The 25,453-nt window shown below is 44.5% G+C and overlaps 1 protein-coding gene across 1 annotated transcript; it reads right to left on the bottom strand.

Moving 5' to 3' along the window:
- Positions 1-2,374: 2,374 nt before the first annotated feature.
- Positions 2,375-24,734, bottom strand: IQCG (IQ motif containing G). Its single transcript, XM_017727022.1, has 10 exons — positions 23,260-24,734; positions 21,365-21,512; positions 17,578-17,804; positions 16,382-16,510; positions 14,415-14,496; positions 8,251-8,412; positions 7,552-7,626; positions 5,938-6,069; positions 4,664-4,765; positions 2,375-4,189 (listed from the first exon to the last, which is right to left on the bottom strand). The coding sequence occupies exons 2-10, from the start codon at positions 21,488-21,490 to the stop codon at positions 4,061-4,063; spliced, it is 1,164 nt and encodes a 387-aa protein (XP_017582511.1). The 5' UTR covers positions 21,491-21,512; positions 23,260-24,734; the 3' UTR covers positions 2,375-4,060.
- Between the last annotated feature and the right edge of the window lie 719 nt (positions 24,735-25,453).

The raw sequence follows: 25,453 nt of genomic DNA, 5'->3' as shown, positions 1-25,453 counted from the left end.
ATCGTGTTTGTTTAAAATAATCCTGTGTTTTCAGGCTGGCAAGCACTAAATCTTGTCCAGATGCTTAGGACAAAAGTCCAAACCTGAAGTTTCATCATACGGTTTCTTTAATGTGTTACACCAAACACACTTCAGTTCTCTATTGCAAAATGGGTTGGGATTTTTCAGTGTAGTTATGTGCAATTTTTGTTGTATCCCATGAAAAGAATATTTGAAAGAAAACATGTATAAAGTTCTATTCTGTGTGTTAAAGCAGAGATTGTCTTTCCTCTTTGGGGCATTTGCGTTGGAGGATGTGGGAGGGATCCACCTCAGTGTTCTGTGCTGCTGGTGTTCCTACACTATCTCCATGGTGTCACACTCCATCCTCAAACCTGGCAAGCCCTGAGCAGTGTCTGAGGCTCTGCAAGGTCACACACTCCAGGTGGAGTCGCTCAGGCACTCGGGAGCCCCTGATGGCACTGGGGGGCCGGGGCAGAGCAGCTGGGGGTTCCCCCTTTGAAGGAGAGGCTTTTGTAAAGGCCCCGCCCCTGGTGTCCTGCTTAAAATCCATCAGGGACAAGCACCAGAGCACCTCTGTTCTTGGTAGTAACAGGATGGCAAATGGTATTCTTACCCCTTTATGACTATAAATGGTTCTTTGGAAAACTGTTTTAGAAACAGAGGACTTGTAAGGTGAATTTGGACATCTGAAAATCCTTTTGTATAGATACTGTGATGTTCTACAAAGTGATCTAATTTTGTTATTTCTGAAAACAGTGTAAACGTGTAAGTAATAGAGTAAAGGATTTTAAAGCTTCATCCCATGCTGTATGTCTGTAAATACATTCCATAATTTCTGTTACATATAAATGTGTCTGAATATTGTATATTTTAAATCGCCTGTATTCTGCCAGTAGTGTGACCTTCTAGCACATTGATAATATAAAAGGAAACCATGAGTATTTGAAATAAAGTTTTAAAACTTACATGAATTGCAGTGTTTCTTCCTGCTGTTTTTCTGTTGCGTCAACAAAAGTTCCATCCTCTGTGTCAGGTGTTTATTCCCCTTCCACATCATCCCAGTTGGCATTTGATGGACCTACTTTGGTTTTCTACTTTTCGTAGTTAACCAGGACAGGAAAATTCCAGCATTTTTACACATACTCTGCAGCCACATCAACAACTTTTTTGGGGGGTATTTTTAACCTTCCCCAGACACTCATTTGGTACAGAATCCTTTGCTTCTTCCTCCATGGCCTCTTGTTTTTTCCTTCTCTGTGTAAATTACACATTCTGGGTTTGGGGTCTCCTGCTGCCAGTCCTGTTGCTCCTTGTTCTCATCCTTTGCTTTTGGCCTGTCTTGGGTTTGAAGTGTAAAATTCACACCCCTGCTTCCTGACCCCGCTGCATTTGAAAGGTTTATTCTTAGCCAGAATGTTTAGTCCCCTTTTCATCTCACCTCATCACTAGTTTTATTATTTTTTTAAATATAAAAATGCAAAGTCTAGAAATTGCCAGAGATCCACAAACCCTCCCTGTCTGTGTTACCCCTGTGATGCTCTTCCCTGCTCACCAGGCTGCTCCAGCATCCTTGTCTGACCTGGTGACTCTGTCAGCCACTGGGGACACTCCATTACTGCCTCTCTCAAGGCTGCCCAGCTCTCTTCAGGTATTTATTTCTCCCCCTCAATCTAAAGCTTCCTCCTAACCAGCTTCCCAATCTCCAGCCCTTCTTCTGCATTTAATTCCCAGGAAAACCCTCTCCATGGGAATTTCCCTGTAGGAAATCCCATGGATGTACATTTTGATCCCATTTCTCCGCAGCTGGAAAAATGGAGCGGTACAACCATGGCACAGTTCCTCAGAAGTGATGGGTTTGAGACTCTGCTCTCTGCTCCTGTCCCTGGATGTGCCAGCCTGTTTGCTTGGCAGCTGCACAGCCCAGGCACAAACTCTGCTGTGGTTTCCGTGGAGTGAGGGAAGGCTCATTCAGAGAGCAGCGCCCTGGGATGGGACAGTGCAGCCGAGGAGGCCAGGAAGAGCTGGATGGGTGGCACTGCGGCCACAGTCCCCAGGCCAGAGTGTGTGGCAGGTCACAGGGTTCAGTCAGGTTACACACCAGAGTGTGTGGCAGGTCACAGGGTTCAGTCAGGTTGCACACCAGTGTTACAGTGGGGATACTGCAACATGTGTATCAGACGACGACTCCCGTGGAAAAGAAATATATATCGACCTATTCTTGCTAGATGTTTCAGAGATGTTTATTTCTCCAGCTGCATGGCCGGGATCTGCCGAGGAACTGCAGCAATCACGGGACCCGAGGGTCCTTGTCCATGCAGGGGAACACAAAACAACCAGTGGGGAACGAGGCTGACCAGGGGCAGGGAAACCCAGGGCCCCTCTCCCAGGACCACATGGCAGGGGGAAGGGACCCCAACACACCTGTGCCCCTGTCAACTACCCCGCAGTGGCCTCATGTTGGAACCTGAGCTTTAGCGCCCCAACTTCACAGGAGTAGCAAACCCTGTTCCACTGTTGCCTCTGTGTTTCCAGAGCTGCTTCATTCTCTGCTGAGAAGCAAGAGCAACCCAGCCAAGACCATGCATCAGATTTCAGTTGTTTGGTTGCATTACTAAAGTGTGCCTGGAGTTTGATGTAAACAGCAGAGCTCTGCTGCCTGCCATCTTATCCTGCTTTTCCTTAGCTGAAAGCCTGTGGAGAGTTTTATGATCAACTTCATTCCTTCCACCCAAGCAGGTCACCTGTTAACATCCCCATCACATATGGGAAACACGGGTCTGTGGTAAAATATACTGAGTCAGCAGGGCATGAAAAGGAAGAGTTAAAATTAGGAACATAAGTCCCAGTTGCACTGAGGTGCTTCCTGCAGTGGGGTGTAAGCACAGTCCTGGCTCTGTTCCTGCCAGCACCGAACTGGAGCGATCCCTGCTCTTACCACTGCATGGGGAGCATGGGAAGTGAGGGAATGTGTTCAGGTTTCAAGCAAGCGTCCGTGCTCCAGCAGGAACACTGGCACTTCTAATGCAGTTTGTCTGGAGCATCTGAAACACTCCCCTGACAGTCAAGTCTGCCTGACAAGGCACCAGCCCCTTGTTCAGAGTTCTGGGCCACAGGCTCTCTGCTCATGGTTTCAGCCATCTCACATGAACTTTAGAGCTTTTGGCTCAATTCAGATCGGACATGAGGAGGTTTGGATGGGGCCAGCACGGGCTGCCCACAAAGAGCAGAGCAGACTATGGTTTGAGATCATTTCCCACGTGGGAGAGTCAGAAACCAGGCAGCTCAGCTGCAAGGCTTTGTGCACAGACCTGCATGTGGACTGACAGTGGTGTCAGGAGCAGGGATTCCCCTCTTGGTTAAAAAGCAGCTCTGCTCCCTGCCTACAGCCCCATCCCACTGCACAGTGGCACTGGCCAGGGCGGTGGGGACGCCTGTGACAGACCAGCTCCTGCAGGCAGCATGGCTGGCTGCCTTTTCCCCTTGTTCCTCCCCTTGGTCAGGGGGTATTTGGAGCTATTCTGTCTGTGCACTGACACTGTGCAGGACTGTGGGAATGGAAACCTGTGTGCTCTGACTGCACTTGTGTTTACACTGCAAACTGTCCGTGTTCTCCCCTGCTGACCTGATGCCAGCACTGGTAGCAGGGAGAGCACAGATAGAGCCCAGCTGGGGGTGCCTCGGCCTCCCCACCTGACCCAGAGCCACGGCTGGTGCTTTGGGGGCTGCAGAGGAGGTTCTGGGGGCAGAGCATCCCACACTGGTGAGTTACTGGGATGGTAACAGGATTACCTCCCACTGTCTTGTTTCCATAAGCACTTCGCAGGGGATAGAGTGTTCTCACTGCTTTGATGCAAATCCCTTCTGCTGGGAAAAAAGGCTGTACAAGGGCAGCTTTAAGATCTTTAGTGCAGCTTCACCATAACTGTTTCTGCAGGAACTGTGTTCTCCAGAATTGCCCAAGCTCTGTTACATGGTTTATTTTGTCCTGTCAGACAGACAGACCACAGTGCCCTGCCCAGCAGCAGCCTTGGAGCACATCTGTGGCCACTTTCTTTACTTATCTCTTTGCTCCAGAATTTTCCTTCCCTGTTTCTTTCTGTGCTGACTTTTCCTTCAAATACTTCTCGAGCTCCTGGTAGGGGCCGAGGAATCTGCGTACCATTGTACCTTTCCACCAGGCCTGCACCTGGAAGTGAGAGAGAGAGGCCTGAGGGGAAGTCACTTGCTGGGGTACCTGGTATAGCGCAATGCCTGGAGAGTCTTTCCTGTGCTCCCCAGCCACAGAAGGGAACGCCCAGGCCAGGCAGCAGCCTTTGGGCCTGTGCTGGTTGTGCCAAAGGCATCCACAGCTGGGCTGAGGGCAGCTGTTGCTGGTCGCAAGGGACAAGCAGGGGCACTGCCCCATGACCCCCCTCTATCACCTGGGCAGTGATATTTGCAGGAGAGTGGCTGCTCCCCTTTCATTCCCATCTCAAACCTGCAGCCAGCTGCTGCCTCTGAGTGTACCCCAGCAAAAAGAACAGGCTTTGTCTTTTGCTTGTGCCACCACACACCAGCCAGCTTTCTTGGGCTGTTTTCTGCCTGGACAAAGCCCATGGCACAGGTTATTAACTCTCAGCTGCTGCTGGAGCAGCACTGCCTCAGCTTTGCTCCACTTTACCTTTAGGGCGCTCTTCAGCTCCAGGGCTTCCCGCTCTATTTGTTTTCTCTTGGCCTCCTTGTCTGACCGGTCAATGGTGATGGTTGCCTGGAATTCCCGGCACTGCAAGAAAGCACAGGGGTGGCAAAAGCCATGACAAACACATCCCCTTAACTGCAAGGTCAGCCTTCGGGTTCACTGTGTCCAGCTGCTTGCCAGGGCAAGGCTCACCTGGACCCTGGTGCAAGAATTGTTCCCCTCTGCTGCCTACACGTCTCATCCTTGCTACACACTTCCCACAGCCCTGCCAGGACTGCTCAGGCCCGAGGGTTGTGGTGTCTGTGTGCACCAGGGACCTCCGGGGCAGCCCAGGGACAATGTGTGAGTGGAGACTTTCCCCCCCACCTCCATTATTTGATCTTTCCTAAATCCACATGGCAAATGTTGCTCGGAGCTGCTGCCAAAGTGAAACCTCTCACGGCCTGGGTGTAATTAACCCCCTGATCCCTGTAAAATGGCTGGCTGATGGCTTCCCAGGCAACAGCTGGTGGTGAGGAGGACACTTGGTCCCCCAGGCTAAGCAGCAGATGATGTACAAACACACTTGGGACACTGAAATGACAGTGTACAGAGTGAAAAATGAGCCCACAAGCCAGGAAACACCCAGCTCAGTCCCATCATCTCTGACCCACAGACAGTAGGAATGTTTACAAGTAAATTCCTTCTGGTTTTAAAACACACATTTTTCTAGATACTTCTCTTTGTTCTGTGCTGCTGCTCCGCTGTGATCAGAGCCCAGCAGTTAACCAAGAACCCAGTGGGGCAGGAATGGTTCTACCCAGAATCAGCTCCCTGATAACAGAGCTCTGTGCAGCTGGGAATGTGTGTCTGCAGAAAGGGATGAGCTGCCTTTTCCAGTCTCAGCCTGTCTTACCCTGATCTTGCTAGAAGGAGCAGATTTGTTCAGACTCAGGCAGCAAAGTAAGGTGAGGCGTACTGATGGGATGGGACAGTACCTCTGCCCCTCACAAAGGCTGTCAGTAGCTCTCTCATTACTTGCTGGTATTTGAAAATAGCTATAGGGGAAACATCATCATCCCTCCTTGATGTCACAGGTGGCAAATAGAAGATGACATCTCAGCTGTTGTCTTCCCAGGACCAGTGCTATAATCACAACCTGTGCCTCAAAATTACTAATTTTTTTCCATGGTCCTGGTTCCTTACCTAAATGAGTGTAGGAAAAAGCCCAATGCAGTTTTGCATGGCTGAACACTGAGATGCTCCTGATGTCTTACCTCCTTGGCAAATCTCTGCATTGTTTCCAAGTTTTCTGCCTTTAATGCTCTTAGATCATCCAGTTCTTCGTCTTTTGCATCAGTGTCTTTTTTATACTTCTCCATCCAGTATTCCAGCTTCTCTTCCACTTTCTGCATAGGGAGAGAGTGGTGCTCAGCATGGTGCAAAGCATGCACAGATGAGAGACTTGCTACTATTACATGGTCTGCTTTCAGGATGGTGGTGAAAGTCCTGTAAATTGTGCATAGTCAGTATTTTCTTCTCATCTTGAACAGATCAAACCCCTAAGACTACTCATAAATTACTGCAGGGTTAGTTTTGTGCGGTCAGTCCTGATGAAGCAAGTGGCAGCCAGAAGCCATTCTTTGTGTGTATACAGAAGGAGGGGGTTTTAAAAAGCACAGTTTGTCAGTGGGAAAGCTTTTATCCTCTGCCTGACTCCCTACCCACTTTCTGGATTAAGCTCAGCACACCAGGAATAAGGTCCCAGGGGACAGCATTTCACACTATTTCAGGTTGTGAACTTGGCTTTGTGTCACTCATGAATAGGGCAGGTGTTTCTGAAACAGTCACCCAGATGACTTCCTCCTATTCAGCAATAACTTCTCCATAGTAACCACCATGATTGCTTCCATGGAAAAATAATCTGAGGAAAAGCATCAATCTCATTACAGCATCACAGCTGGACACACAAGGGAGATGGAGGGCATGGTCATCCTCCTCTCTGCGGGCCCCTGCAAAGCCACCAGCTGCTGTCTGAGCACTGAGGGGCTGCTGCTGGGCCGGCTGCTGGCGGTCAGCCAGGCTCAGCGTGTACTTGGGCAGTCCTCCCACTGGGAGCATTGATCAGACCAAGGCTCTGGGGTACAGAGCACACTGTTCAGTTGCTCACAAAATCCAGCACTGCTTTGCACTCAAATTGCATTTTTAAAAATCTATTATCTCCTATTAAATTCTGTACTGGCAGTGACGTCAGGTGCCCTGCAGTAGTCCAGGTTTTCTTCCTGTCATACCATTTATGAGAGGCTTTGCAGCATTATTCACTGTAAAGTTATTCACTGTTAATGATGGGAATGCTCTGAATCTCTGAATCAACACCACAAGGACATTCATGCTGCTGAAAATGTGTACAATACCTGTGGGTTAGCAATGATCCAACCCCAATTCTTCCTCAGATAAGGCAGAACTGAACTGGCATTTTGTGTCATTCCCTCCTCAGTGTCCCTCCCCTCTGCGCAGCCCTTGGGTCTGTAAAGCTGCTGCCCTCGCTTTGGGCTCTTCACTGGGGTGCTGGGAGCCCCAGCTACTGCCAAGGAGCTAAATTCCAATTAGCCAAATACAACTATCTGAGAGAGGAAAAATCCGTAACACCTGAACAAACAATGTCATTCACTACATGAACCCTAATTTTAAGGAAATATATCTATATGTAGCAAATCCCAAGTCTTGGAGAGGTGGGTTAATTAGGCTTTGAGGATTACAAATCGTTCAAACTGCAGTGGTCATGAACCTGATACATTTGATGGAGCAATAACTGTTTTCCTTTAGGCACTAATTGATGATCTAGTGTTTATAGGTTGTTATTTTAAGCATTAGCTGACAGTCACACATACCTGATACTGCTGCGTGAGGAAATTTTCAGTCTCCATGTGGAGTTGAATCTCCTCATCAGTTTTGCTCTTCAAATTCTGTGATCAGAGCAAGCAGAACACGTGAGAGACAATGTTGGCGTGTATGTGTGTAGACACCCTGCTGCTGAAAGCTGAGTAAAAGTGCTGGAGGTCTGTGTGGTCCACAGATTTTTTCCAGTGATAAAATTAGCCGAGGCAGTCCTTGCCCCTGGGCCATCCATGAAAAAGGAAAAATTAGATCAGACTTTGATAAGTCAAAAAAAGATGTTTGCAAAACCAGAACAGTTTTCTAGTCCAGTTCACCTTATGGTCACACAAGCAGCTCTATCTGCATTATCTGCTGGGGGCACTGCTGGGAGCTCAGGCTGCCTGCGTTGCTAAATACCCTTGTAACAACCCCTTTGGATATACTTCTGGGTCTGGTTTTCTGACTACAGCATTACTTTAAGCATTCCCTGTCTCCTAAAGCCATGCCATCCTTGTTGCTGCTGTTTGCAGGATCATACAGAGAAACAGTAGAAGAGATAAAGGTGTCTAACCCCGATGAGTTTCCTGATCCAGTTCAAACAGTTGTGCTGGTGACTATAATGGAGAGCAGAAAGGGCATCTGGGGAGCCAGGGAGGGCTCTTCCCTTACTAGATGGAGATGCCTTCCAGTATGGGCCATGGGGAAGGGCTTACCTGGATTTCCTTCTCCAGGGCATTCTCTGCATTGCTGCACTTTTTCTGGGTTAGTTGGATCTGGAGATCTGTGTTTTTCTTCATGTAGTAGCTCTCTGTGTTCAATTTGGCCGTCTTCTCTTGGAGCTTATCTTTGAGGCGATCAATGATGTTATCTCGGTCCTAATGGAGACAAAAGCAGCACAAAAGCAAGCCTGGAGTCTGAGGTCAGCTCACAGTTTCTTAATCTCTCCACTCCCTGATAAGGTCAGAAGAGACAAAGCTATAGGCTTCACACTTTCCCTGAATGTTGCTCCATTTCAAGGAGCATTTCAAAGGTTAGTTTGATCTATAACCCATACAGATGGCAATAAACCCATCAGCAAGGAGTGATTGCCTTTGGAGACGGTGGGGTGAGGAACAGAGTGGGACAAGAAGGCAGGCCTTCTGCTCTCTGGTCCAAAAATGTATTCAATCATGCTTAGGATAAATATGAAAAACAGCCAAATAATTTTAACCACTTTAAGTTAGGCTTTACTTTTACTAACCCCTTGGATTAGACCATCTCAGTGAGTGAGCATCTGTAAGAGGAGGATAATGTCTCAGCCCCACAAAAGCCGAAGTTTGTTATCCTAAAGTATACTGTATTCCTTGGATTTATTTTTTTCTAGTTATGCAGCAACTGTATAAACGCAGCCTTAGGAACAGGTGCAAATCTAATCCTGACTTGCTCATATTTTTAAACAGCTCTTTCTTGAAATCTTACCAGGTAGATGCTGCCCACTTCTTTATGAAAACATACACCCAGGGCAAGGAGGCAGTGTCAAGGAAAAACTGGCTATGAGCTCCCAGCCTCTCCCCATGCCTTTGCTTTGCAACAGAGCTGAGCCTTTCCTGGGACAGAAAGCTCAGTTTTCTGTTCCCTGGAGTTATCCCATAGGCCAGAATCCTGAGTGGTTTGTCCAGCTTTTGGAGCGTGCTCAGGAAGCAAAGTGCATTTGCTCGATTTGGGATTGCTGTTTTGTTTACTCCTTTTTAACTAATTTATTTGAATAACAGATAAAGGTTCATTACCCTGGGGTTGGGACTTGGGACAAATGCCTGTAAAATGAAGACTTTTGCGTAGAGTTAAAAAGGTCATCAAAGCTTCCTGTGTAATTATGCAAGATCGATGTGAATGCACCCAACAGCTCCATTACAGCCTTTCTCTTTGCTTCCCTGCCATGCTGTGGTGAGTTTGATATTCATCAGCCGACCTCTGCAGCTGAAGATGAAATACCAAAGTGTTGGCATTTTTTGAAGCCCACATATCTTGTGTCTGAAGCACCTCACATTCCTTAGCTGTGTAAACATGGAAAAATGCCACAGGAAGAAGCCAGCTCAATAGGGCTGTGTTTGCAAGCCCTTGCAGCATGACTCATTTGGAAAAGGTTTCCTTATAAGAAGAGATTGGAATAGTTAAAAGGAAAGTCCTTCCCTCTGAACCCCTTGGCATACACAGGAAGAGTAGAGTACATTTATAAGGCTCAGGATAAGTGGGGCCCTTGGCTGGTGCTGTTTTGTGAGTTCAAAGGTGTTCGCATGTTTTTGAAGGTTTCAAACACTATTTTTAGATACTATTTTTATGGCCATATCATCATATGACTGCAGACAGCTACAGATATGAGCTGTTTGTGCCTTATTAAGGTTTCTGGTCATGGCCTTTATTATCCCTGGCATGAAATTTTGGTGGCCATTGGAGGAGTTGTGTTCCTGGTCAGTAGTCATGGGATGTGAGTGTGCCACTCTATTTTGAGATTGTCTTTCTGGGTCATAGTGGGCTCGTGTCTAAATTGATGTACCAGCAGAGAGACTGAGGGGATGCTAATTTAAAAAAAGAACAAACCCACAACTTTCTGTGGCACTGAGGCTCAGGAAAGTCGAGCACTTCTGATGTCAGTGTGTTACTGCTATCTGCTAAAGATCTGCAAACTGGCCAGAAAAGAAGGGTTCAGCCTAGATTACAAAGTACTCAAGAGAGTTGGGGCAGAGCATGAACTTCTCACCAAGTTTTCTTTTTCATTTCACATTTTAGTAAAGAAAAAAGCGCTTTTGATTCAAGTGCCCCGGGCCTTAGGATAGGGTCCAGGATGGGGCCTATCTGCTCTGTTGTTTTCTCTGTTGAATGGCATGTCTGTGGTTTGGATTTGGTCTGCGGTGTTGTAAAACATCCTGGTTAGAGGTGGGGAGTCCGGGGGCTTGGTTACACAATCCAAAGCAGACGGGAAGTGAAATGCAAAACCCACTGGTGGTTTACAGCAGCGTCTGCCTGGCCAGGGAAAGCCGGCTGCAGGCGTGAGGGCAGCTCCTGCTGCTGGACCTGGTGCTGTAGAGCTGGGGCATGTTTGAGATTTAGCTGCAGGTAGTAAACGCAGCAGTAAATGCCCACAAGCTGTGGGCACCATCTGCAGAGTGTGCTGTCCCCTGAACTTCAGAGACAGTAACTGGGAAAATGAGTTAATATTTATTCATTCGGGTTTATCATAGCAAAGGTCCACACCAGGACACGGAATGCTTTCATAGCTGATGCAGTAAGTCTCTGGGCTGCTTACTTGGGATGACTTTAGCGTTGAATCTGCCAAACCAAATCATCCCTTGTGTCCAAAACTATCGGAAAACTGGCAGAGACCAAGATCAAAACCCAGGAAATAGTTGTCAGGAGCCAGTCTGCTTCACAAGCAGGTAAACAAGGTGATTTTGTCTGATCTCTCAGCTCACAGACATCAGCCCAGGGGCCTGTCTGCTGTCACCTGGTGCCACAGGAGTCTGCCCCACAGATGCTGTTTGGCTGCAAAAGCAGCTGCACTTAGCTGGAGACCTTATCCACACTCCTGTGTTTTCAGTTACTTTGATTTATCTCTCTTGTAAGTGCCACCAAGATCTCCCAGCTCTTCCACAGCAATTAGTGTTTAGTCATAAAATACAGCTGGTTACAAAAATAGCCCACAGGAGTAAACAGTCTGAGGAATTCTCCAGCAGTCCAATGCTGCCATTTGGCAGGGGAAGGAGTGCTGTGCTCTGTGCTGACAGAGGGCCCTGCTCTGCTTGCTCCCACACTGAGTGCTCAGAGCTCAAGGCTTTTCCTGGCAGCTGCAGCATCTCAGCTTGCAGGGCCTGGAGATGTGCTTGGATCCACACACCTGCTGCAGCCTGGGCTCGCTCCCCATAAACCACAACAGGCAGCCCTGCAGGCACTTCAATAAGGCTTTGCCTGCATCACTGTCCCAGCTCCAGAACACCCTGAAGGAATGTCTGGGCCCAAGGGACAGCAGGGCTGGCTGTCACCCGGTGTCAACAGAACGGCTTCTGCAGCCCTCAGCCAGCTCAGCGCCAATTCCAGCAGCTGCAGGAGAGCCCCAGGAGGGGCAGTTTGCTGGCACAGGGAGCAGACCTGTTGGCAACAGCGCTCCTGTGGAAAATCCTGCCCCTCTGGAGCCAGGTTTGGATCTAGTGCTCCAGGTCCTGCAGCGCTCCTTGGGGCTCTGCCAGCAGTGAAGCTCAGGACCATCACAACCTTGTGCCTTCTACTGTAATCATTCTGTGCATATCCCCAGTAGAAACATGCACCATTTCACAGAATGCTCCACTGATGCATTTGTCCTCCTGGGAGAGGAAAAGGGAAGAAATATGGTGGGTTTTAATCTTACTACTAAAAGCACAACTGAGTGGTGCACTGATACAGTGGATCTGGGCGTGTTATGACAACTGACAAAGAATTAAAGTTACAGACCTGTTTTCTCTGGTACTGTGGTGCAATGGCTGGGACTTCTGTCTGTTTGGTAGCTGTAACATTACTGCTTGATATAAAATGACACCACTACTTGCATGCATGTATGACATGAGTACACCACAAAATAAATTTTTATGTTAAGATGCATAATCCATATGATATTAATCTGTTTCAAAACCTGCACAGACTGCTGTTACTTGTCCAGGAAACCAGAGAAAGTGAGAATTTTTATAGAAACTAGAAAATGAACACTGCAGCAGCAAACAGACCCCCTGCAGCCAAACCTGAGCTACCAATGCTGCTCCTGCACAGAGAGGTAAGAACAAAACCAGATGGATCATTTCAGCTCCTTTAGAGACATCAGTGCTTTCCAAGAGAAAAGAAAACAAAATAAAGAAGAACATTTAGCATTTGATTTGTGTTCCATTAGAAAGAAAAATGAGCTAAGCAGGCTAATACACTATTAATTAGAATCTTATTAAGAGGTAGAAAGGCTGAAAATACAAATTCACAGCAACATGAGTGAGACAAAGGCCATGTTTTTCTGGTTCCAGGATTACATTTGCTCGCTTTTGTTTTCTCAACCATGTAGACTTTTGTTTACAGGTCTGTGCATTATTACTGTTGTTCAAAGTACTCCAAAGTCAGCGAAGCTGTATTTTTATTTTTAATTAGTTGGCAAGGTGACAAATCATGCAAGTGTCTGTAAAACTGCCTATGGGAAAATCCCATATGAAGCAAAGAGAAATTATTCTCCCTTGGGAGACATAGTGAGACACCATTATTTTTGGCACAGGAGGAAAGCAGTACTTTAAAGTAGTCTTGTCTTTGATTTGTTATCAAAGCTGAAACTATAAGGAAGCTCAGAAAAGGACTTTTAAGCTTCTAATATTAAAAAAAAAAAAATCCCAGATGAGTGCAAATCCCACTTGACAAGGCAAAACCCAAGAACTGAATTAGCACTGAAGGGACAAGGAGAAGAGCCCCCTCCCAGCACAGGAGCTACACACCTTCTTATGACCACAGGAGGTAGGAGAGGTGCAGGGCAGGACACAGAGAAGTGTGTGCAGAGTGCCAGGACATTGCTGCTGGTACAAAACAGGATGATTACAGCCCCTGGGAAGGCATTAAACCAGGACTGGGTACATAAATTGTGTGCATGGACATGGTGAGGTTTGAAGAGCTCTACATAGAAGGAGAACTACCTCATCACATTCACCAGCTTGGGGAATGGGAGAGCAGGAACTTCCCAGGAGCCATCAGAGTCTGACTGAGAAGGGACAGTATGAGAAGCAAATAGATCCTTCATATTTTTTACAGCCATTCTGTATTTACAATTAAACTTTCTATGGCATGTGCATCCAGGCTGCCAACACAAAACCTTCATGTTCTACAAACCAAACTTCATCAGCATGCCTGGGGCTTAAAATTCCTCCCTGTAGTCAACTATATCCTGGCTTGATTACTGTCCACACTTTTGTCCAAAGACAAAACTCAGTGACACCAATTCTTTCCTTAGATGCCCTTGCTGTCCTCTTGCTCACCACTGAACCAAGTGTCAGATTCTTGTTCCTTCCCCCAGCCCCTGTACAGCTCTGCCCCAGCTTGCCTTCTGCTTGTTTGCTATCACACATCTCCTGCCTCAGGAGGCAAGGCTATGTTTCCATGTTGAGTGAGCATTAAGTCTGAGCTGTCTGATGAGCATCAAAGTGACCGGTGACAAGTCATTCAATTGATCTGTACTTGTGTAGCAAGTCTGACATTTCCAGAATGCCCCATATTTACTGTGCATGCACACACCATTTGCATGATGCAGACAGAAGGGCTGAAGCTTTCCAGAAAGATTAAGTTGACAGCATATGTGCAATAACATTGATCTGCCCTTGTGTAGGCATGTTCAGGATTTTCTGATGTCTGGAAGCCTAGAAAAATAGATTAATAGAATGACACTTTCTCCAGATGAAAATGTAGGTAGAAAAATGGCCTGTCCCTATGATAGGTGTCTGTCTTTCTCACTCTCTTTGGCACACTTCCTTCTGTGCCAGATGCTCTGTCATGACTGAGTATGACAGAACCTTAGATACTGTTATCTGCAGATAACCTCTTTCTTACTGATTGCAGGTATCTGTGCTTTGTCACTCCCAGCAGTGTTTTTGGGATATTCTAATTTGACCATGGTCTCATGATTATGAGCATTTTGATTTCCCATTTGAAAATCATCAGACACTGCTCTTAAAATCATTAGTGGGCTTATTCCAAATACAAATCTTTATTGTAATTATTCTACTTCTATACTCCTAAGTGATGGCTCAATATGTATGGACATGGCGTCTCCAAGTGCTAGTTCCTGGGCAGCAGAGGCCAGCTTGCTAACAGGCTTCCCCATGGCAAGATGCCCAGTGCTAAGTGCTCTCACCTGAAGGTCTGTTTCAGCTTGTTTCTTGACATCTTGCAGCTGTTTCTGGAGTGCCTTTATCTCCTTCTTTCCTTTTTCCTCCCTGAAGTGGGAAAATACAATCACTTGAATATATCAAAAAAGACAAGAGCTGTTTACCTAGAAGAGGAATTTCTTGTCTCCTGATACATTGTGGTAAGATAAACAGAGACTTCTCACCAAAACTACTGACTTGCTCAGTAAATCCTGAAAGAAGAGGTGCACAGACTGAGCAAGGCAGATGGGAACAAAAGGGAGAATAAGCCAAAAAAACGGGATGCTCTTGTTGGAAGCCTGGAATGGATTTGAGGATGATGCAATTCCTGTAGCAGAGAGGGAAGATGTCTGTCATTGGGTCACAGTTTCTACATTCAGGCAAAATTGCCCCTGATTCTAGGCAGAAGCAAGCCTGAGCAGCAGTGCCAAATTGTGTCTTTATGTGTATGGAGAATGTTTCTTTCATATCAGACTTAAAATCTGCCAAAGAACACTGCCATTGGTTCTGAGTTCCATAAAGGGATCTGAGTGAAGACCAAAAGCTAGAGAGGGGTTCATCTGTCTAAAACAAAACAGATGCAATAAATGTTCTAGGTATTATTATCTTATTTCACTCAGAGTGCACCTCTAAGCTTTTATGCTTATGATTAGTTTTAAAACCAGTAAATACTACAGTTGGCCCCTGAAACTTTGTATCCTATCCCAACCTTACAATCACACTTACATTTCATTTTCAGAGTCCTTATCTGGGTGACTGATGAACAAAAGCTCCTGATAAGGAGTCCCCGTCGTCTCACTGCAGATGGCTTTTAGAAAAGTGTATTTACACAAAACCAGGCAAGTATTTATTATCTTGAAAGACAGATCAAGTACATTCCATGCAAAGAATGTATAGTACAACAGAGTGGCTAGATATAACTGACAGAAGGGGACAAAAAGGATTATGTCCTTTCTGATTATAATTTGTCTGCTCTTTTCTACCTTTCAGTATTGGATAGTTACTACACAACCAATTGCTACTGTCATTCTTGCTTTCTGTCCCTTCCACGGATAAACAATAAATCCCTTGGTTTTGGGCAGTGGAAGAGTGGGGTTTCATACTTGAAGTCACACATTCCACTGGAAGCTGGGGATTTGCCCTAGAAGCAGATCCCTGAGCCACCATAGGAGCTGTTCCAGTAGGCTGGACTCCTGACAAATCACGACTTAGAGCAGCTTTGCTGTGCACCCTCAATGATGGGCCCGAGCTGCTACATTGAGGTAGCTTTAAAGTGGTTAAATACTTGTCTGATGACTGTGATTCTCTCTGACAGTCTTGGGATTGGACCAGAGCTTTGCATGCTAAAAAACCACCAAACCTCTAGAGCTCAAAAGTTTGAGCTGAGATGATAACAAATGTGTACTCTGAAAGATTTGGGACAGAAGAGGATCTACAGTACAGTGGCTGGTGGATTAGCCCTAAATAAGACAACTCCTCTGTCACCATCTGTGCTAACCCCTCACTTCTGCTGGGAAAAGGGAGTCTATTAGCATATTGGGTCAGAGCAGATTCTCCTGGGCATCAGACAACCTAAAGGCCATATGTTGCTGGCCCTGATTTGAACAGATTCTCTGACTTTCACTGGGGACAGGAGTTAAAGATCAAGGAGCTCCTACATCACATTATGTTTTAATTGAAGTGAGGCATTTGCACTAATGCAGCTACTGCTGTCCGCTGTGGTCAAAGCTCGGGCCATTCCTAGCTCACATCAGTATCAGACCCATCCACTGTTTCTCTCCAAAGGGGAAAAAATTGCAGTTTGTAAAGCAAACAGAATAATTCAAGATGAAAAAAGTGGAATCCCTTCTGTATTTTGGTTTTGTTGGGTTTTATTTCCTTTTCAGCACGTACTGAGTGGGAATGGGTTCGGCTTGCAGCATTTAAACAGGGAAGAACTGAACACAACACTGACCTGATGAGGATGTCATAAAGCTTGCTCTTTTTTGCCTTCTCTCTCTCATTAGCATCTGTTAGGGTACTAAATGTTCCTGTTTCCTCCATCTTTTTAATAGTGATTGTAATTACATCACTTGCATACTGCCTGCCAGGAAGAAAAGGAACACAACAATACTTTACAGGTGCTGGTAGTACAGTGTCTAGCACTTTTATCCATTACTGTTTACAGTAAAATGTAAGGAAATAAAAGATCCTTTTTCTGGTCTTATGTCCTATCAAACCCAGGAGTGCTTCTCCCATGGTATCTGCTTATTGTACGTCCGGAGAGCTCTGTATTAGGAATTGGTTGAAGCTTTTAATTTAAAAATGCTGCCCTGCATGCTACTCTGGGAAATTGCAAAGAGGCACAAACATATCCGTGCTGTGCCAGACAGTGTTGCCATTAGGAAGAAGGCCACTGGCCTGCAGTAGTGATGACAGGTGGATCTTGGAAAATGAGATTTGGGGATGCAATACGTGGGCTTGTCCAGTTTATTGAATGTCATGATGCATGTGGCATTTACATTTTAGCTGCATTTGCCTCATTTGTGTTAGAATTTTCTTTAAGCCTTTTGTTGAAATGACATGAAATGAGAGAAGCCAGGATGCAGAAAAACGCATACTGAACATTCAGCTCTATAATCTCTTTCAAACCAAAGGCTGCTGGTATTTCTGCAAATCAAGGCACTGGATTAGGTGAATAAAGTTCGTTTTAAAAAAGAAAGAAAATCTTTAGTCTTTATATACATTACCTGTTCTATAATGGCTATAACTGCCACAGAAGCTGTGTGCCCTGCAGAATGACTGAGTTCAAAAACAAGGCTCAGATCTCCCTTTGCCTGAGACCTGCTAAGGGAATCTGACTCCAGGTACCAGAACATGAGCACTGATTAGTACCTGGCATGATTTCCACCCAGGCAACCATTATCAATGAGGTATGTTTTACAGCTCCATTCAAAATAAACTGCTGGTCATTAGGTAGCATCCAGAGGCAAGCAAAGGCCAGAACTAGATGGCCTATGAAGGATACTACTGCTACCCTTAAAGGAACTCCTTCCAGACAGACATTGATGTACTCTGGCAGTGGGAGAGCAAGGAATTTGCATTTTTGCTTTCAAGAGATAGACTGAGAACTTTACAGCTTTAACCATCCCCAACAGGTGCTTCACTCACCTGTCAGCATAAATTTTTCTGAGCTTCTGTGCAGCCCGAGTGGGGCATTTCTTGGAGCTTTTGGAAGGATGACGGGTGCTTTTTTGATCTTCAGTTTTCCCCTGCTGCTGCTTGTGTTCAGTGCTTTTCAGGGTCGTGGAGGTAACTGTTTTCCCACTCTCTTGCTTTGCTGATGTAAGCTCTGGGGAGTTAATCTCCAGCTCCTCCTGGATCATTTCTTTAATTTCCTGGATGGGAATGAAAGGGGATAAGGAAAATAAGAGAACAAGGGAAGAGGGAAAAGGGAATAAGAGGGACCTGTTTGTACATTACACAGCAGAAATAAACCCTCTGCAACATTATGTGAGAGAAGGAAAATGAGTAATAAACTAGAATGAAGCTATACTGAGAGTAGCTGATAGTGCATGTTACATCCTGCAAAGAGTGGAAGATCAGAAACATTTATGTTGGTCAGTTTTGAGCACACAGTGTAGTTCATTGAAGTTTATGGGCTCAAAACTCCTAAAGTGACAGGATTAAAAAAGGCCTAAAAAGGTGAATTCATCCAGTCCAAGAGATGATTGTTCAGATTGTTCTTAATCTGACATGTTCCAAATTACCTCCAGCAATGGAGACTACACACCCTCCTGTCAGTGCCAGCACCTCACAACTTTCTTTACCATAAGAAAGTTTTGTCACCTCAACAGCATTTGAACCCCTGGCTTGTTGTCCTGGTCTCTGTAGGCACAGCAAACAAGTCATTCCCTCCTTTTTTTGCACCAGTTTTTGTGTACTGGAAGATTGTTAGCCTGTTTCTCCTCCTTCTTCTCTCCATCTTAGACATTTCCCACTGCCTGTCACCACAACCCAGGGTAAATGTTTTTGATAGAGAGAGATACACAATTAACAAGGGTGACTTCATCTTCCCTGTTAAACCCACACTCCCTTCTGACCTCTCTAGATTATTCCACAGGCCTTGGAGCCTTGTTTGTCCACTTTTTATTGTTATAACTAGAGCTGTGTGGAAATAAAGGTGATAGACTTTCTGTCTGCTATCTGCTTAGCAGGTTTTTTGAGAGTAACAGCAGAGAAAATGTAACATTAATTCAAAGGAGAAATTCAAAATACTGGCGGCTCTCTTCTTCATGGAAAGGTATCTTGTGATTGAGTACAATTTCATTCAAAAAGCAAAAGCCCCCAAAAATACAAAAGCACACTATAAAATCAGCTAAGCTCTTGCTTCTAGGAATTTCTCTGCTTTATGTGTCATGGATAAAATGCAGGTGTATACACTGGGACATTAAAAGGGCACATTTTCTTGCCTGCTTACCAGCATTTCTGTGGCTGAACACTTCATAACAGCACTGCTGACTCCAGCTAACACAGTCCCTGCCAGCCCCATCCCAGTCTGCAGCTGCCTGCTCCCCACCCCGGCTGCTTGGGGAAGCAGACAGAGAACTCGCTGTGATGAAACATTTTCCAGCAAAAAGGAAAAAAAAAAGTTATTTTTAGCAGCACCAGTTCTCAGTCCAGATCCTTCCACAACCCCACACACATTTGTGCCAGCAGAGCAGAGTGGGCAGAGCAAAAACAAGTGGTCAGGGCAGCAGCTGTGGATGCCAGGAGTACTTCCAAGAAGTTACTTGTCATGCAAGTCAAGCAAGGCTCTGTCAGTTGTCTAAGGTGCTGGTGCAGTCAGTGAGGGCATTGCAAGGGGCTGCTTCATGCTGAGTGTTTTGGACAACTCTGGATTGGGATGGATCAGCCTCTGGCAGTGTCTGACTCATCAGTGACTAGAGAAGGAGACTAAGTGACTACATGCTTAATTTTTGGACTGTTAAATTTACATTAAACAAATCACATGCAAAGTATACACAGACCAATGAAAATTGCATTGTTAATTAGTAAAAAAAGGGCTTAAATAGCTGGCTGGTGATGGCTGTACTTCAGAAAGAACTAATTTTGGCAAACAAACTGTTTTAATATCATGTAGATTTTATGAATGTTCTGGTATATGTTTTTTAATGTCTGGAAAAGTTCAAGACAGGCAATAACTGGGTTGTCTGTAAACAGTAGGAACTTACACACTAATCATCAACAAATAAGTATGTAAAAGCAAGAAGTTTGAAAAGTGCATATGTCACCATCTGTGTAGTCTCCTAAGTGCTTGTCTGTTGCCCAAAATTCAGCAAATAGAAAGGCTGCCTCCCTCTATGGCATGCACTATGTGAAGCAATGTGCAAGAGCGTCCAACCTGGAAAATCAGTGAGGTGCTGGCCAACATTGTGATTAATCCTCTCAAAAATGTCATCGGTTGAAATTTAGATCTCAGTCTTTGAAGATGCTGTTGATTTGTCTGACTGACAGAGTTCCAGGGTGCTTTGTAAATACAGATCTTCTTCAAATACAGTGAAACCAGCCAAATGTAAACTGAGAAACAGGGAGGAGTAGAAAATTACAGAGCACCATAGTTAGCAAGTAGCTTCCCTAAGCCATTTTCTTGTTTCTAATTGTTTCCTTCTCGATTTGTTCTGACATCTTTAAGAACACAAGTAGGGTTTATAACCTGTGAGAAAGTTGTGTTCTAAGAAGTGACTTGGTGAAAAAGAGCCTCTGTGATTGAAAAGTGAAGGTGTTTTCTCTATAATTTAAGTGTACCTTCGTTAGGTTTATCACCCTGAGTCTGTGTGGCTGAAGAGGACAACTCCTGCTGTCCCAGAGATATGCTCTTTCTCTGTGTTTTGCTGCTGGCACATAAGAAAGGGAGAAGCATCCTCTGGGATGAGGCCAGCTCCCAAGAGTCTTTCAGGGGAACAGTGCCCTCTATGGCACAGTCTCAGCATCGTTCCCGCCCTGAAATTCACTGTAACTCCAGCTGCTGCTGCTGCTTTGCCCATGGGCTTTTTGAAGAGGTAATATGGAAAGGAAACACGTAGAAAAACATGATTTTCCTTCCTCTGGCATTCTTAAGTGGTACATTAGACAGAGTGAGCGTCTTTAAATGTCAAAACTCAGATCTCAGTTTTTATTGCCATCCTGGTTGTGTATTTTTTTTCATGAGTTCATCTTAAAAAGGCTTCAAACCTGCTAAAACTGGAAAGAGCCTGCTGTGGCTTTTATAGTCCACAGTACGTAGAGCCATTTACCCCTCAGGATGATCTCATCCTGATTCCTGTGTCTTAACAGCTACCAGAAATGTCACAACACCTTCCTCCACTGAGGAAATGCCTGAGCATTAGGAATTCTTCTCTGTTCTTCATATCTCTGCCCAATTGTCTTAGTTATGATGCCTATTAGAAATCAATTATAATTAATGATCACTGAGAGAGGGTAGTTACTATATTTTGAGGTGCATCTTTCTTGATACATTGTGGGAACAAAAGGAACTTTGGCATGGACTTAGAGAGGAACAGAATTTCCCTGGTTTTGAGTACTTTGAAATAACCTATACATTTCTATTTTAAAAAGAGCTGTGTATCTATATAAGAACCTACAGATGTTTTGCTTCCTTTTCCCCAATTCTTTGCTTGTTGTCTACCCACGGAGATTTTAGAATTATAATCTCAGGAACCTCATCCTGGATCAGTAGTGTCCTTTGCACAAAGTCTTGACCAAAGCTTCTCAGTGATGCTGCAGTACAAATATTAAAATTAGGTCACTTTTATTGTGTTTCTTCACTCAAGAGTCATGGAGCATTTACAGAAAATATATTTGAGTTAATTTTTTTAAAATGCTGGTAAAAGATATAAAACCAAGACAAAGAAAAAAAAAAGATATGATATACATCTTTTTAAGCAGTGGCACATACATGGCTGACTTGTGTCTTGTCCTCATGTGAAACTGGCGTGATATATCCAAGAATTGCAAGTTGATCCACACAGTTCTCCAGCACAGCACTAAACATCAGAGCTTCCAGATGAGTGATTTTTTCCATTTGTTTAGTCTCTGTGCTCTTGCTAGGAGGAACAAAGATAAAAGATACCAATCAGAAAAATGCTATGGTGTTAGTAATGTCAGTAACAGTAGATGAAACTAAAGGTAGACCCGAAATAGCCTTATTTGCAGCCTTACATATACTTCCCTGGCTTTGTTTATAACCTTCCATCCACTGTTTATAAGAGGAGATGTGCTCTGCTAATGGCTGCATTCAGGGACAGTGGGAATGTTTAGCTTTTGCAAAACAAAGAGGTCCTGGTCCCTCCTACAGCAGATCTGGGTAGACAGGCTGAGAAAGGAATGAGTATGGAGGGCACAAACTGGGTGAGGGGAAGCAACAGAAGAGCCTTTTTAAAAGAAAAAAAATAAATCCATATCTTATAAAGTCTCAGATGGTGAACCTTCATGCTCTAATCATTCCTCAGTGTTAATGTGTAGCCTTCACACTTCTATGATCCCAGTCCCCTCTCAGTAGGAACTGTTACCATCTTAAGATGCTGAAAGTTAAACAAGAACCAATACCTGGACTAAGTAAACAATCTTTAACTTTCTGTATTATGTTATTTAAACTTGCATTTCAAACATGAAACTGCTCTGACATATACTTAAGCACTCCTTTGCCTACTTACAGTTGGAATATTGTAAAAGTATATATAAGGAAAGGTGGAAATTCACTATTAATCCAAAAGTACCTAAGAAAACACTTGCACAACAATGGAGAATTTCTCTGAAAATGTCAATGTTTTGATATGCTATTGGACAATCCCTCCAACCCTGTACATACAAACCAGGTATTTCTTGTACAACACGTAGCACAACTGCAGTCTCAGATGGGTGAGATCCTGAGGGTCATTGCAATGGAAGTATCAACAGCCACTAACAAAATCTTAATTTGGCTGCTCTATCTACAACTGGATTTGTGCCATCTGTAAAACCCTTGCATAAGCATATCCTAAGCCTGCAAAATATTACAGTCCAACCTGTAAGCATGCCAAGGAAATACATCGGACAGTCCCTGTTAGGAAAAGACATGGCCATATTCTATAAAAATCAAAGAGGCTTGGATGCAGCTGTGCTCTGGATCACTGGAAATCAGTGATATTTCATAAGCAAGTGTTTTAAAAAATGCGTAATTGCTATAACCTCTCTGAAGCTGTTATCATTTGTCTTCCTCCTTTTTTGTTGTTTTTGTTGAAGAAAATATGTAATTTACAGTTGGACCATGAAGTTAATTTCACTTGGCAGTAAAGAAAGGCCACTTTTAAGTGCAGGCTTATTTGATGTCTGTTAGTACAGAATAGGTTAGCCAAACAAAAATAACTCAGATTTCTCACATTTATTTCCTGGTGTCCCTGTCTGCTGCAGGAAGCTGTCTAATGCAACATGTGTTGAAATGTGCTGTAAGAGGACATGGCTCTCCCTGGGGATAAGATTAGAAACTGTGCATGGGGTAGTGACTGGGATTGCTCTCAGTAAATCCATAGGAAGAGCAGATACCAGGGAGAGACAGAGGTATTTAAATTAAAGGATAATACTGCTCTGGGTCAAAGGAGAGTAATTTCCTCTAAGCCAGGCAATTATGATAAGGTTTCTATCTCCTGAATGGATGAAAATACAGAACAGCCTTTCAGACAAGGTAATGGTAGAGGCACCCTGATTTATTTCAAGAAGCTTGTTTAAATCATGGCAGGAAAAGATAACAGCAAAGTAGTGATTCTGAATATTATCAATATGTTCACTATACTTGTGTTGTTTGTACCCACGTACCTAATTAATTCCTCTGAGCAGGGCTTTTGATGGTCACCTAGGACGAAGAAGGAACTGATTTCATCCCTTTGCTTCTGAGGTTTTTTTCTCTCTTTTATCTTAATTATAAAAAAAAAAGTAACAACTTCAGATAGGAATCTGATAATAGCATTAACAAAAAAATAGCAAATAATCTGTATAATACACTAAACCCATCACTTTCCTTTTCAACCTTAAAATCAATAATAGAAGTGGAGATGCAGTGTTTTTACATCAAGAAAGTCAGACAGTGTCTCCAGTCAACAAGCACTAATAAAATATTTTTCAATGTTTTACCCATTTTTATCTTTTTCAGCAATCCATGATCCATATTTTGAGTCTAAACAACCTAAAAATAATCTATTACATGTGGAGTTCTAATGCTAAAAATATGGTGAAAAAAGATGTGTTGGGAGATAGCTGTGACAGATGATTACAGCGGCATTTTTGGAAGAAGAAATAACACATACAGCTCTCATAGGAAAAAGGGACTTATTTGGGAACAAAGGAGGATGCAACAGCTTTTCCTCTTTTCCATCAGCAGCTTCTGACCAGGAGAGAATTAACTCGGGATATTAATATGTTTTAAGAAAGCTGGCAGCTGGAATGTTTCTCTAAAGCTCCTTTGCTGCTTTGCTCCTCCTGTATATCTTCTCTTATATCCATATCCTTGCTCAGCAGATCCATGTGCCAAGCCAGTAGGGCCTGGGCTTATGTTAACTTGGAATTGAGAAGGAAACCACTGTCTGGGGCATTAGGAAACACTACAAATATGAGCTGCTTGCTCTGGATTTTAATGTCAACACAGTGCCCTCAGATCATCCACTGGCATCGCCCTTCATTGCTGTGTTTGCTGAACTCCCTCATTAAACTCTATTAATAATACTTTAAAAAAAAAAGAAAAAGAAAAAAAAGGAAGAAGTATGTGAAGGATTCAGCTTTCCCCATGAGTTTTGGTTGACATTCTTTCCCTGCTGATCTAAAGGGAAAGAAAAACATATCAAGTAATAATTTTTAAAACAACTGTATAAAAGGTCTGGCTTCCTGTTCCTCTGGGGATTGCAACTCCCTCTGCTGTGTGAGAGTTCTGGATGTACATTTCTCCCACTCTGCTGCCTGATAAATGAAAATGGATTCAAGAGCAGCATTTTGTGCAGCATTCCTGGTAGTCAAACAAAGAGACTCTGGTTAATTCCAGTGAGAAAATGCATAGCTGAGAATGTCACATCTCCTTTAGCTCTGTTTGGCAAGTGATTGGCAAAGAGAAATTCTGAATATCTACAGGAGCAGCAGCTGAGCCAGAAATCACAAATAGCTTCATTTTTACCAAAGAAAGGGCTCTTGGAAAGCAAAATAGGTGTGGCCTTACACAACTCTGCCTCCTGCTAGAAATGTTAGAACAGCAAGGTGCTGATTTGGGGGAAAAAAAAGGGGCGGGCAGGGGGGAAGGGGCAAGAAAAGGAGAGGAAAGGGGAGGAATGGAGAGAGGAAGGGGAAGAGGAAGGGAAAGGAAGGTATGGGAAGAGAAGGAAAGAGAAAGGGAAGAGGAACATCAAGGTTCCTCAGGGTTTCCCTTCCCCTCACCTTCCTTCCCCTAAATCATTTTAAGTGCTCTGAAAATGCACCTGAATTTCTGGCAATGTGAGGGAAGTGACAGAAATCAGGAGCGAATAACCCTGACGTGGGCAAATAGGCAAGTACACGCTTCTAGATCTTAGTTAGGAAAACACAGGAATGTGAGACTTGGTTACAGGGATTTCAGTGTCGAAATATGCTTTTTGTCTCCAAGGCGATATCGGGAGTAAAATAAATGTCGAGAGGATTCACTGATTCAGGGTGAGAACTGAGGATGACGGGCAGGGCCCGGAGCCCACCCCGAACGTGGGCAAATAGGCAAGTACACGCTTCTAGATCTTAGTTAGGAAAACACAGGAATGTGAGACTTGGTTACAGGGATTTCAGTGTCGAAATATGCTTTTTGTCTCCAAGGCGATATCGGGAGTAAAATAAATGTCGAGAGGATTCACTGATTCAGGGTGAGAACTGAGGATGACGGGCAGGGCCCGGAGCCCACCCCGAACACCAAGGGCTGCTCTTCCCCTCCGCGCTGCCTCTTCGGGCTCCTCGGCTCGTTCCACCGCCGCGGCCGGGTTTCATTCGCCCTGCCCCGCCCCGC

Source organism: Corvus brachyrhynchos, unplaced genomic scaffold (assembly GCF_000691975.1).
Source record: "Corvus brachyrhynchos isolate BGI_N302 unplaced genomic scaffold, ASM69197v1 scaffold162, whole genome shotgun sequence".
Taxonomy (NCBI): domain Eukaryota; kingdom Metazoa; phylum Chordata; class Aves; order Passeriformes; family Corvidae; genus Corvus; species Corvus brachyrhynchos.
This window is presented reverse-complemented; position numbering and strand designations above follow the sequence as displayed.

What these genes read in the sequence shown, in the direction of transcription:
- IQCG (XM_017727022.1), bottom strand. Translation starts at nt 21,490, where the DNA reads ATGGAAAAAATCACTCATCTGGAAGCTCTGATGTTTAGTGCTGTGCTG. An exon ending in ACAAGACACAAGTCAGCCAT is followed by an intron (nt 17,805 to 21,364) that starts GTATGTGCCACT and finishes ATTCCCATCCAG; the next exon opens with GAAATTAAAGAAATGATCCA. An exon ending in CCCTGGAGAAGGAAATCCAG is followed by an intron (nt 7,627 to 8,250) that starts GTAAGCCCTTCC and finishes CTCTGATCACAG; the next exon opens with AATTTGAAGAGCAAAACTGA.